We start from the raw sequence: 13,718 nt of genomic DNA, 5'->3' as shown, positions 1-13,718 counted from the left end.
GATGATGTGGATGGATGTATGGATGATGTGGATTGATGTGTGGATGATGCGATTGGATGTGATTTGATGTGGGAATGATGTGATGTGATAGGGATCGATGAAGAAAAAACAATTATGGGAAGATGAGAAAATATGGGGACTAATGTGATAGGCCAACTATGAACATCATCACAAGGACTCGTCCCATTCATCCTCATTGTAGTTTTGCTTAGTTTATTACATTTCAACCAAAATTCAGGAATCTTCATTTTTCAATTAGAATCCAAATCAACTCATCAGTTCTCAACCAAAATTTAAAATCATATCAACCATATTCGAATTCATCATCTGGATAGTATTAATGCTTATAATTTCAAGTCGTAGATTTACTCGTATATACTGCCAGTAAAGAGCTGCAGTTATACCCTTGGTATATACAGGTAGTCACACAGTCCTTGGAACTATAAGGTAAATACCATCATGTCTAGGCCTCAAGCAAGTCAGGGATTCCATACATTTGCGGTACTTCCATCTGAAGACCCAATTACCAATTTACGAATTTCAGTTTGAATATAAATTCGTATGAATTTTTTCACACAATTACAACCTTTTACTGCTTCTTCATAAATTTTTGACATTTTTGGCTTCTCGGTTGATCCTCATCAGCCAATTCACTGTGATACCAGCTGTGAGGTCCCTATCCCCACCACGCAACGAATTCAGGGGTTCTAGCAGTGGAAGTAGCACTTCTTGCACGGGAAGGGTCTCACACTCGTCGGGGCCTCACCCATGGATATCTGCAAAACAGACTAATCCATGGGTTCTTCCAAAACCGATCCCGAAAAAACTTCCCTTGCCCGGAAAGCACGGGCGATTTCTCCAAGATAACTTTTCTCTAACATAGTCAAAAGCCTTAACTAACTGATCTGATCTGACCAAACCCGTAAGTCCCAAATCAGATCAGGGAAAAGATTGCACTTGGATCATAGAGACCGATGCTTTTTTCCTCATTGAGAGGCACAGCCGTTGATTCTTTTCCATAGAACAATTTTTGTCCGGGATTTACTTCATCTATCGTACCATAACAGAATTGAGTCTCAATTTAAGGATCCATCAGTCCATCCATCCAGTCCTGTGGGTTAGCCAACCGCCCAACCACTATAGTAATGGAATCCAATTAAGAATTTGGTTAGGTTTTGTCCCAGGTGTACCAAAGGGAAAAGAGTTCCCAGGCCCCCTAGCCGGATATTCATGCAAACTTAAAACTAGTCACACCACTTACACACCCAATATGAAAATGCCTTTTTCTCAGGATCAGCTATCTTTAAAACAATCATTTAATGAAACTTAAAACTAGTCACACCACTTACACACCCAATATGAAAATGCCTTTTTCTTAGCTATCTTTAAAACAATCATTTAATGAAACCATTGTGTCACTGATCATCACAATCCTCAAAATCTCCAGTTGAATCCTTATTTCCAATCATTCCTTCATCGTCGATGTACCTATGACATCATTGGTAACCAGAACGCTCACCACCTGTTCACTCATCACAGGTCTTTTCGATAGTTCCTAGCTCATAGTAATATATTCACATCAAAATAGAATCTCCGTTGAAGATCAGCAAGATCAACCAATGGATCCATATAAAAGAGCCATGGACTCATTCGTTGAGGACCAGCAAGGTCAACCAACCAGATCCATGCCCGAATTCAGAAAACAACTCTTACTCCTTGTTCCAATATCTTTCCCGACGTACGTGTGGGTATCTTTGGTGACCTAGAGCCCGAGCACCGTATGGTCAGCACCCTTTAGGATCCTTCACAGGTCACCTAGCGCTTCACTCATAGGCCACTTCCTTGGTCCCTCATCCACTGTACCAGAAGCTCACCATTTAAATCAAACCGAGGCTGGTCCTCGGCCGACCTTGCTACGCGAGACGTCCTCTATTGACTCTCTGTCAAACAGCAGTTGCAACTTTAACAGATAGGTCTCCACAACCTCATTTACAAGACGGTCAAAATGCTTCCCCAGCATTCTTCACATAAAAAGTCATTTAAAAACAGATTTCACATACAAATATAGTTCCAACAATATTTCCATTTTTTCTCATCACTCCACATCCTTTCACATTAGTCTCCATCTTTTCTCATCTTCCCACAATTTTTTTTCTTCATCGATCCCTATTACATCACATCATTCCCACATCAAATCACATCCAATCGCATCATCCACACATCAATCCACATCATCCATACATCCATCCACATCATCCACATCATCCATACATCCATCCACATTATCCACACATCCATCCCCACATCTTCCATACATCCATCCACATCAATCCACACGTCAATCCACATCATCCATACATCCATCCACATCAATCCACATTATCCACACATCAATCCACATCATCCATACATCCATTCACGTCAATCCACATTACTCACACATCAATCCATATTATCCATACATCCATCCACATCAATCCACATTATCCACTCATCCATCCACATCAATCCACATTACCCACACATCAATCCACATAATCCATACATCCATCCACATCAATCCACATTATCCACTCATCCATCCACATCAATCCACATTATCCACACATCCATCCACATCTTCCATACATCCACCATCCTCATCAATCTCCAATTTCATAATGAGGATCCTTGATCTCTCATGAGGGTAATCTACCCATCATTTTGTTTGTTTGTCCAACTAAATTCTTGGTGAGTTTAGTCAAAGGGAAAACTAGTTTAGTTTCGATAGTCTATTCTTTGTGTTTAGGAATTGGAATTGGTCACGAAGTTTTTGCTTGATTCAGATCGAGAGATGGACAAGTAGGGTTACTATCCGTCCCTCTCGTAGTCTAACCAAATTCATTCAGTTTAGTTTTAACAAGGATTCCCTTCCAGATAAACGTCTAGTTTTGGATAAATATCAATTTAGTGTTTTTACCGATTAAAATATCCAAAGATATTCTTTCTGCCACATAATTTCTTGACCTTGATTCATTAGGTAGAATTATGGTGGTGGAAATTCATCTTTTGACACTAAGATTTAATTCAAACCAATCTTTTCTTAAATATCATAAAAATTCTTCTTTTAACTAAATACCAATACCTATTTTTTTGAATAAACTTGAAATCCCTCTTTTTCTCATTTAATGAGTGCAATCCAATTATCATGGGAATTCCTCTTTTACCATAAATTAAATCTATCTAAAATTCTTCTTGAAAATTACATTAAAATATCCATTTAATTCCATTATGCTAGAAATTCCACTCTCATTCAAATGGTTGAATTCCAAATATGGTGGGAATTCCTCTTTCATCATTTAAATTTATCTATGCATAAAAATAAATTTAACTAAATTTTCTCTTAAAATTTAAATTAAAATCTCCATTAATTACTTTAGACTAGAAATTTCACTTTTCATTCAAATGATTGAATTCCAATTATGGTGGGAATTCCTCTTTCATCATTTAAATTTATCTATGCAAAAAAATAAATTTAACTAAATTTTCTCTTAAAAATTAAATAAAAATCTCCATTAATTTCTTTACACTAGAAATTCCGCTTTTCTCATTTAATTGGTTGAATTCCAATTATGGTGAGAATTCCTCTTTCATCATTTAAATTTATCTATGCAAAAAAAAACTAAAATTCTTCTTTAATTTTTAAATAAAATATACATTATTTTAGTATTCCAAATTTTTCTCTCTCCTCATTGGAATTCATGGATTTCCATTATCATGGGAATTTCTCTTTTATGATAAAAATGAATTACTAGAATTTTTCCTTTTTTTAATTAACTTTTTATGCATAAACATTAAAATCAATTTTTCCATGGTTATGATGAGAATTATTCAATTAATCTAGGATGATTAATAGTAGAATATGGTAGAAAGTCCTCTTTTCATATTATGTACGAAAATGATTTATGTGTTAATTTTTCAAAAATTTTACCGTAGCTCCGCTGCTATTACTGATAATTTTTAATAATTTTGAAAGCATAAAGTCTTAGTAATACAATATGATAGAATAACTATCATTTGGATCAATATCCAATTATGGAATTGATTCCTAAGTTTTTCATAAATTAAGTAGCATAAAAGCATTAAAAAGCCACTTCTTTGGCCTCTAATTTGACAAGCATAGAAATTACTTTTAGATTTGAGAATTACTTCATAAGAAGCATCATTTGAATATAGAATAGGTCATAGGAATGACCATTCTTTGGGGGAGAGAGAGAGATGCTTAATGACCATTCTTTGGGGGAGAGAGAGAGATGCTTAAAAAAAATATTTTAATTTAAGCATAAATGGAAACTTTATGTGATTTATCACTAAAATTCATTAGAGAGCTTCAATTGTATGAAAGAGCCATTCAATTGAATGCTTCTGAAGCTTGAGAGGGCTTGAGAAGTGAGAAACATTTAGAGATTAAGAAAAAAGACCATAAATCACACTTTACCTCTTATTTTCCTTGATTCTTTAGTCTAGGGAGAGGCCCCCAATCAATCAATTGGTTTAGTATATTGATGAAGACTCCGAGGAAGGTTGAAGAGAGAGAAAAGCTCCAATCTCTTCAATTTGTAGAGGATTATTAGAGGATAATAGAAAATATGCTTATTTTAGAGTAATACCGGCATAGTTTAGTTCACAAATGAGAATACAAAATAATGAGGGTATATTTATAAGTGAGGGAGGCCACTAACTGAGTACAACTAAGTTCTAGAATTTTCCAACTTTAGTTTGGCTGAATTTGGACAAGATTTGGACCAATTGGGCTCCCTTTTTTATTTGGTTTGATCTAGGAGAGAGGAGAGATAAAAATATCTTATTATTATTTAGTTTAAAACTCCTCCACACATGTGAATTAGGCACCTCCTAGAGACAAAGAATGAGGTAAATGACTTGAATGCCATTTGGAACAGATCCTATGTACATCCAACCAAGGATATACGAGGGGGGGAAATATGTGTTTGTGTGTGTGTAACCCTTTTCTTCCTCCACATTAGAGACTATTGTCTAATTAAAAAGAGAGGTAAGTCTAGTTACTCAAAAGTTACTAGACTAACCTCTCTTGTGAACTTGTTTATTGAGGGATAGAAGCTACCTGCCACCCACCCACCATCCAATTAAGAATACATGAATTAGTCCTATAACTTCAAGAATTGGGAATGAATGTGTAAAGGCTATGGATGTTATAATAAGCTAGAAAATATAAGTAACTAAGATAAGTAGAGTAGCCTCAAAGTTTATCTCCCTTATGGATGTTGTAATAAGTTAGAAAATATAAGTAACTAAGACTAGTAGAGTAGCCTTATACTTTTTCCATAGGGGATTATTATCAATGTAAGAAGACATGACTTATGAATTTGTCTTTATCTTTTGTGCAAGATTCAACTTGATTGAGATTTGGAAGTACAACCAATAGACAAGTATAAATTCAATCCTTAAATTGCATTTTAATATCTAGCATAGGAATGATACAGCACCATAAACTAGTAACCTTTGCCTACCAAGTTCCATCGAGCTTGTATCGACGACTTCCAAAGTTAATCTTGTAAGAAAAAGTATTGTAGTTGGTGAAACTATGACCATTATATAAATACTTGCATTTGTGTGCAGTTTTGACCATATAAAGATGGTCTTTCTACATTAGGAGGAAGTTTTTAAAAAAAACATTGAACTAAGTAAATCTACCAAGCAGTTCCCACTGAGTCCGGTCAACGACCAGGCACTCTTTAGTAAAGAGAGAAAGTAGATGATATTTAATATTAACACGTAAATAGCCTAAATAATATTTTCTAGCTAGTATGTTAAAACCATTTTTCTCAAACCCACGATCATGCTTGAGAAACATCATCTAAATACTTTATTTTGTGGGGAAAAAAACTCAACAAACTCATAATTTCCAAGCTATAAAAACAATTAGCACTTAGTTGATGTACGTATGTCATGATATAGAAATGTCTTTATCAAGAGAGATGAGGTTGAGAGCATAAAACCAATTGTAGCAAGTTGCTTAGATTATAAGGGAGAAGGTGTATTAGTTTGGCACATGTAGAAGGTGATGAGAAAGATGCCTTTCATCATGGAAATGATAGAGAAGTTTAAGAAAATCAACCCTTGCCAAGCATAGACATAGGGGACGGTGAAGAGATGGAACGTGTGATTTTTATTATATCTTACATTGGTTTGGTGAAGCGATTAAGGTGTAGGCGCAAGGTTTTATCTGGCCACATCTCATGCCCCTATCCAAATTCAGAACACTAGTGGGTTGACCTATGCTTTGCACTTATATAATTCCTAGCTTGATATTTTTCAAATTCCTAGAGTAATAGGAGCCTACCTCTTCTCGAACCTCCAAATTACCTCCCGTACCTCCAAATTCTTGCCACATGGTAGCTTTGCAAAACTCTCCTTTTATATCATATAGAGGTATAGAGAAGAAGAGATTCCTATAACCACTAATTTGAGAAGGTTCCTTATACATACCTCCATCTTCATATTTTGTGTGATTAGAGATACAAGGAACTTCATATGAAATGAGCGTTCGAAAAATAGGCACCTCCTTGAAAACATTCGGATGAAAATCCAAAATAGCCAGCTGAGTAATCAATTGAGTCGGTTGTGGAAAATGCTAGTGTAAAATTTTCAAAAAGTATGGCTATTTTCTTCAATTTTCCAAGAAAAAGCAATGGGAAAAATGAAGCGTGTATATCATTTCCTAAATATGAGTTTCTCGAACAGTGATGCGAACCCACGTGTGTCTTTTAGTGATAGAGAATACAACACTAAAAATTATCTCAAGTGAAACAGTGTTTTGATACTCTCTTTTTTTTTTGGAATCTTAGTGCTTGTGTGCGTGTGTGCTTTTTAATGCCGCTGTCAACAACCAGTAGGTTTTGAACCCAGCACCCCACGCATAGGACTTAAACCCCGTACCACCAGACTCTGTCTTCATTGGCAATGTTTTGATGCTCTTAAGTACCTAAGGATGATAGCAAAGCTTTTAAGTACCTAAATATATATAAATATATTTCAAAAAAAAAGGTAACTAAGGATGATAGTGTTTTTAAGGACTTTCCAGCTAGAGATTGCATGGGGGACTACTTCTAGCGATGGAAAGCATCTTTTCCCCACATGCGAAGTGAGTTTGGTGAACTGTACAAGGACGCGGTCATCACCATCTTCCAGTGGAGCTGCAAAGGGCACCACGCCATAGCTTTGCATTGAGCAGCTTCAGCCACCTGTTGTAAGCTTGAGACTGTGGTGGCCTTGGTTGCTTAGTCTTCCTTCGCCAACCTAGATAAAAGTGCAGAGAAGAGGGCGTCTCTCCTCTGCGCTCTCAACTCCTCTCTGGCCCTTCTTTGCTCCTCCCTCTCTCTCCACATTTGCTCTCTCGCAATCGTCTCTCTCTCAAGCTTCTCCATAGCGTCTTTCCACTCTAGCTCTCTCCCCCTCCTCTCCTCTTCTCTCCTGTGCAAAGCCTCCATCCACTCCATCTCCACCGTCTGTTGCTGTTGAAAGAAGTCCTCCAGCACCTCCTGCATGTGGTTTGCCCTGCACTTCTCACCATTAGGCCTCGCTCGCACGCTCGAATCCGCTTTCCGAGGCTTTTTGTTGGGCTGCTTCATCATCTTGTTATCGGCTTCACTGTCCGCCTCATCGTCGTCATCTGAGAGATCCTCAGAAGACCTCTCGCGGAGAGGACCTTTCCTGCGTTTCTTGTTATGACCAGACTCGATGAAAAGCCCATCAAGGGCCTTATAGAAGATGGCATGCAATTCTTCATAAAAAGGGCAGGTTTGCATTCCGTCAGAGACATCGAAAGCCTAGAGCATGAGGCAACATGAGACTAGGTCAGTTCTCTTTCACAAATGGATGCAAGACAATGAGAAGGGCAGCAGGAATGGGTCGGGTGGGTGGGTGTGTGTGTGCGTGTGTGCGCGCGCGCCTTGTCCTACCTTGTAGCGGTTGTAGAGGGTTTTCCACTTGAGCTTGCACTGGTCTGCACTTCTGCGGTGCCCCCTTTCTTTCATCGTGGACGCAACAGTCTCCCAGAGGGACTTGTTGCGCTTGCTCTGTGTGAAGTCCCTCTCCAGCTCCGACCTTATGGCTATGAAATCCTTGGTCTCCTCGTAACCCCACTGCGGCATGCGCTCCTCCGTCTTCGTGGTCATGTTGCTGCCTATGGATTCACACCAAGCTGTTGCTGCTGCCTGAATTTGCCCCGCAAATTTGGAGTGGAAAGCAGCAGAGAAGTAGGTATGAACGCTTGCTTTTGGCAGTGAAAAATTGAAGAATCCGCCTGTGGGTCTTTCTAGCTTCTGTCGATTAAGAGATGGGTTAAAGATGAGAATGATTTTGGGTCTGTGGGTCTCTGAGAATTGGACTGTGGGTCGCTGAGAAATTTGCATGGATTAATCGGCATTGAAAATATGAAAGATTGAAGTGACGCTGAAAGAGCCTAGGCCTAATGTGAACAGGGAGAAGTGTGAACCTCGAAGTGTCCTAGCCCTTAGTTTTGGCCGGCCAATTTCGGATCCTACCTTCAAATATTTAAACATCAAGTAACCTTTTCAATTAAGGCCACCCTTCTCCCTTTCTCATCAATTGCAATAGGAAAACTCAAGCAACCCAATCAAGGTCAACATGATTTCAACTTGCGCCACCTATCTTCAACAACTATGCATTCTCATGCCACCTAATCGGCACACTTTGACCTCCACCTAATAATCAAATATATGATACAAACTTAACAAATAAGATGTTTTTACATATGTTAATGCACGTCTAAGTTTCCTTCTTATCAAAGTAACATCAAAATTCAAATAATTAATCCGAGGGGAGAGGCAGGAGTAACTATATAGCTTAAGGTTACTAACATTGATGGGGGGTGGAGAAGGTTACTAACATTAATGGGGGGTGGAGATATTCACCTATGAGAAAACGCGCCCCATTACTGAGCACGAAGGGAGATTACTAACATGAATGAGGGTGAGGATATTCCCACCCCACTTAAGTTAGAGTCCCAATTGTTATGAGTTTTCTTCAAAGTTTGCCCCTAAAATCTAGTAGCGGTCATAGACCTTTACCTTAAAGTCTAAACCTTGGATTAATCAAGAGGGCCTTGCTAAGCTTGTTTAATTAATCTAAGAAAGAAAGGTCAATCCATTACTAGATATATGTAGTATTATTTTGTTGTGTATGCTTAGTGTGTATATAACACTTATCAACTAGTATTAAACCATTTTAATTGTAATGGGCATAAAAAGGTATTAGTTTACTCATCACTTTAGTTTGTAAACTAAGCCTAATACAGAGAATTACTCCTCCAATTGTTAAAAGGGTATGAAAGCACAATTAATTAATTGTTCGTATTCAAAGCTAAGTATCACTTTTAAAGAAGCAAGTAAATCTTACAATCCCCAAATTGTTTGTTGTGGCTTACATATTGTTATGTGTTACATACATGGCTTCAGACACCAATACAAAGTTATTTCCATGCAACCACATGCAACCCTTTAGCATATGCATGGAGGTGTGACTACTTTTGATCTTAGGAGAGGTTTGAAATGTTTTGATTGGTTCTAGTTAAGGCCTTAAGAAGAGTCACCTCTTAGATTTCTTCCTTAAAACTTCCAACATGTATGGCCTTAAGAAGAAATCTAAGAGTCACCTCTTAGATTTCTTCCTTAAAACTTCCAACATGTATGGGCAATTCCACTATCTCTAATGTATTTCTCAAATTCATTACCTTTTTACATGAAATGGTGAACCATTAGCCCTTATACTTAAACGTGTCTTGCTAGTTGACATAAGATTTTTCACAATAATGGTCAAGAATTAAAAAATCTTATGCAAATTTAAACAATTTCTTGCACACATTTATACCACATTGAGCTAAAGTCTCTTTTGAGGTTGTACTTTGTGTTGTAGATCAGGAAATTTTAAGGCCTTTTAAAAAAATTTAAAGGTAAATTATCAAGAAAAATTTAAAGGTAAATTATCAAGAAAAATAAAAAATAACATCATAAGTTAATTTTGATAGGTTACCCTTCATATCAAAAATCATGCTTAGTCCCATATTTAAGGGGTAATAATAAACAAGGTTTCACATGTGTGGGAAGCCAATAGGTTTTTCGGGGTTGGTGGCGACTGCTTCTCACAACATCCAACTCAACATTCTTATTTTGTCCCATCCAAAAGTCCTACATTGTACTATCAAGAACCTACTCATCACAACATCCAACTCAACATTTGTGTTTTTCCCATCCAAAAGTCCCACATTGTACTATCAAGAACCTAATCATCACAACATCCAACTCAACATTTGTGTTTTTCCCATCCAAAAGTCTCATATCGTTCTATCAAGAATCTCTCCTACCTCATCCACACCCCTTCTTTGCCAAACTTTCTCATTAATGCATGAACCATCACTTCTTGGTATTGTGTATTCTTTGCCATCAAGTGTTCAAAAGTCAAAGAATTATTCGTGAATTGCTCATAAGTCAAAAAAAGTCATTATTATCCACCAATACATCATCACACCTTTGTGATTGATTATGAGGAAGTGCCAAACTCGATAAATTTCTCATTTTCTTCAAAAAGTAGCAAATTCACACCTTTACACCACCACCCTTCAATGCAAAGGTTTCTTTTGGGACTTTTGCATGTGGGGCCATTAGTAATGAGGATTGACATGCCCACAACATTTGGCACGGTCCATGCCTTTTTTATTTTCTTTTAAAATAATAACTTATCTCAACTCTCTCTCTCTCTCTCTCTCTCTCTCTCTCTCTCTCTCTCTCTCTCTCTCTCTCATGCTATGTGTGATAAATAAATCATGTCTCTCTCTTGCATCATATATGAGAGTTAAATTTGTAATTTTAATGCACTTGTCACCTACTTATATGAAAAATTCTTAATTTTTAATTTCTTTATTACCACTACCAAAGGAAGCACTAATGCATTAACTTTTCTACTTCTTTATTAACACTACCAAAAGAAGCACTAATGCATTAATTTTTGTAGTTTGTTTACCACAACTTTGACAAGAGTTATATATACACTTCAGTTATGTGATTTTGGTAATTCTTACATACATGTATAAATTTTTCTAATTTGCATTATTAATTTATAAAAATTTCTCCTAGTCAACCTTTGATATTAAGTCATCTTCTTGTGGGTGGTTGCAAGATGAGGTTATCTAGTTTCATGTAGTGGGCACCCTTGGCTTTAGCTGAAAACAGGTATTTTTTCTGTTGGAATTAGGGTTGCAGGAATGCACACACAACTTCAAGAAGATGAGGAAGCTTGAGCACAACACAGTAGTGTATTATGAGTGCCAAAAATGAAAGATAACAAGCCCTAGAAGATAATGGGCGTATATACAATGCACGGGGGAAAAAACCTCCTAGTGAGGGAAAAAGTGCCCCGGCGGTCCTAAGTGTGTTCACACACATCACTACTATAATATGGTAACAAATCCCCCCTGGAGTGATGCGGTGAACAAGAGCTAGCACTCATGTATAGGGAAGTGTCTAGCTATGTGGACGAATCCACAAAAGGGAGTAAGCCCAAAGCTTTGCGAAAAGCTTCGAACTTCTCACGAGGCAGAGCCTTTGTGAAAAGGTCTGCAAGGTTATCCTGTGTTGGCACATAAGCCAAACTGATCTCTCCTGCAGAGAGTCTCTCCCTGACATAATGGTAGTGCACCTCAATGTGCTTCGTACGAGCATGGAACACTGGGTTCCGCGCAACTGCCAATGCGCTCTGACTGTCAGTGAAGATGGTGGTGGCAGATGGCTGCCCAACACCCAAATCAGCCATAAGGCGTCTGAGCCACACACACTCAACCGTAGCTGTGAAAGCTGCCCTGTACTCAGCTTCACAACTAGAAGTGGCCACAGTAGGCTGCTTCTTGCTCAACCATGATATGCATGAGCTTCCAAGCATGAAGCAAAAACCACTCGTGGACACGCGTGTGTCATAACAACCAGCCCAGTCAGAATCTGAAAAAGCATGTAAATCTGGCGGCAATGATCCCCCCTTGGGATAAAACAACCCAAGATGCCGAGTACCACTCAAATAGCGAAATATACGCTTCACTGCCTGCCAATGCTTAATGCCTGGGCTATGCATAAATCTGCTCACCTGTGAGACTGCAAACTGAATGTCTGTCCTCGTAATGCATACATAAATGAGGCAACCAACAGCTGTCTGATAGAGTGTGACATCAAAGTGATCTCCAGCATCATGAAGACTCAACTTCAAACCTGTCTCCATTGGAGTAGCAATAGGCTTGCAGTCTTCAAGGCCAAATCTCCGCAACAATGTTTCAATATACTTTGTCTGACACAAAGCAATACCTCCATCACACTGCTTAAATTGTATCCCCAAATAATGATGCAAATGCCCCAAATCTGACATCTCAAAAGAGGCATTCAAATCAGCCTTAAAATCAGCAATATGACTCTCATTTGGTCCTGTGAGCAGCATGTCATCGACATAGAGAGCAATGATTAGATGTACACCATCCACACGTTTAGCATACAAAGTGCTTTCTGTTGGACTATTCTGAAACCCATGTGCAGTCAAATATGCATGTATTTTTTCATACCAAGCTCGTGGAGCTTGCTTTAAACCATATAAAGCCTTTTTTAACCTGCACACTTTGTTTTCCTGCCCTCTTTGAACAAAACCACGAGGCTGCGATACATACACCTCCTCATGCAAATCTCCATTTAAGAACGCAGTCTTTATGTCCAGCTGATGTACATTCCAACCATTATGAGCTGCTAATGCACAGATGCTACGAACAGTGGTCATACGACATGTGGGAGCAAAAGTCTCATCAAAATCAATGCCCTTCTCTTGAGCATAACCTTTTGCAACAAGCCTAGCCTTATGGCGATCCACTGTGCCATCAGGCTTACGCTTCAATTTGTATACCCACTTAGTGCCAATGGCCTTCTTGCCAGGGGGCAAGTCACATAAAGACCATGTACCATTCTTCATAATAGCATCGTATTCTGCTTGCATAGCAGCCATCCAATTTTCTGAACTTTGTGCCTCATCAAATGAAACAGGCTCACTTTCATCGCACATACTAGAAACAGCCAAAGCATAACAATCTGATGCATAAGAGGCACCATGAGAGCCAGAACGAGTGCGACTAGACAAAGGGGCATCCAACTTGCTGTCACGCAAAGTCTGCACCAGCCATCTAGGCATATTCCTAGAGCCCTCAATCTCTTGTCTCTCATCCTCAAGTGCATCATGCACATCTGCATCAGATATAGGCTGATCTGTGCCATCATTTAAAACCTGCATAGGCTGAAAAACTGCCTCATGAGGTATTGCACTTGACTGTGCACCACTGAAAAGAGGCAACAATGTATCATAGACATCACGTGAGCTGATATCTGTCTCCTTAGTACATGAAACCAAGGGCTGAACTGCATCTTCCACAAATACAACATCACGGCTAACCAAAATGCGCTTTGTCTGTGGATGATACAAACGATAGCCTTTGCTCTCAGCACTATATCCAACAAAAATACATTTGACAGCTTTGTCATCCAATTTTCTGCGATGTTGCACAGGCACTAATGCATATGCCAGGCAACCAAAAACACGTAAATGGCCAACAGATGGCTTGCGGCCATGCCAAGCCTCATATGGAGTGACAACCTGTAATG

At 38.5% G+C, this 13,718-nt stretch overlaps 1 protein-coding gene across 1 annotated transcript; it reads right to left on the bottom strand.

The window, feature by feature from the left end:
- Positions 1-6,718: 6,718 nt before the first annotated feature.
- LOC147604951 (trihelix transcription factor GT-3b-like) lies at positions 6,719-8,461 on the bottom strand. The gene is made up of 2 exons (XM_086794179.1): positions 7,980-8,461; positions 6,719-7,847 (listed from the first exon to the last, which is right to left on the bottom strand). Exons 1-2 carry the CDS (start codon positions 8,430-8,432, stop codon positions 7,299-7,301), a joined length of 1,002 nt encoding a protein of 333 aa, XP_086650305.1. The 5' UTR covers positions 8,433-8,461; the 3' UTR covers positions 6,719-7,298.
- Between the last annotated feature and the right edge of the window lie 5,257 nt (positions 8,462-13,718).

The sequence above is a fragment of the Cibotium barometz genome, chromosome 60, assembly GCF_041138505.1.
Source record: "Cibotium barometz isolate CiBa-2024 chromosome 60, ASM4113850v1, whole genome shotgun sequence".
Taxonomy (NCBI): Eukaryota; Viridiplantae; Streptophyta; class Polypodiopsida; order Cyatheales; family Cibotiaceae; genus Cibotium; species Cibotium barometz.
Note: the sequence above shows the minus strand (reverse complement) of the source record. Positions and strands in the feature narration are given on the sequence as shown.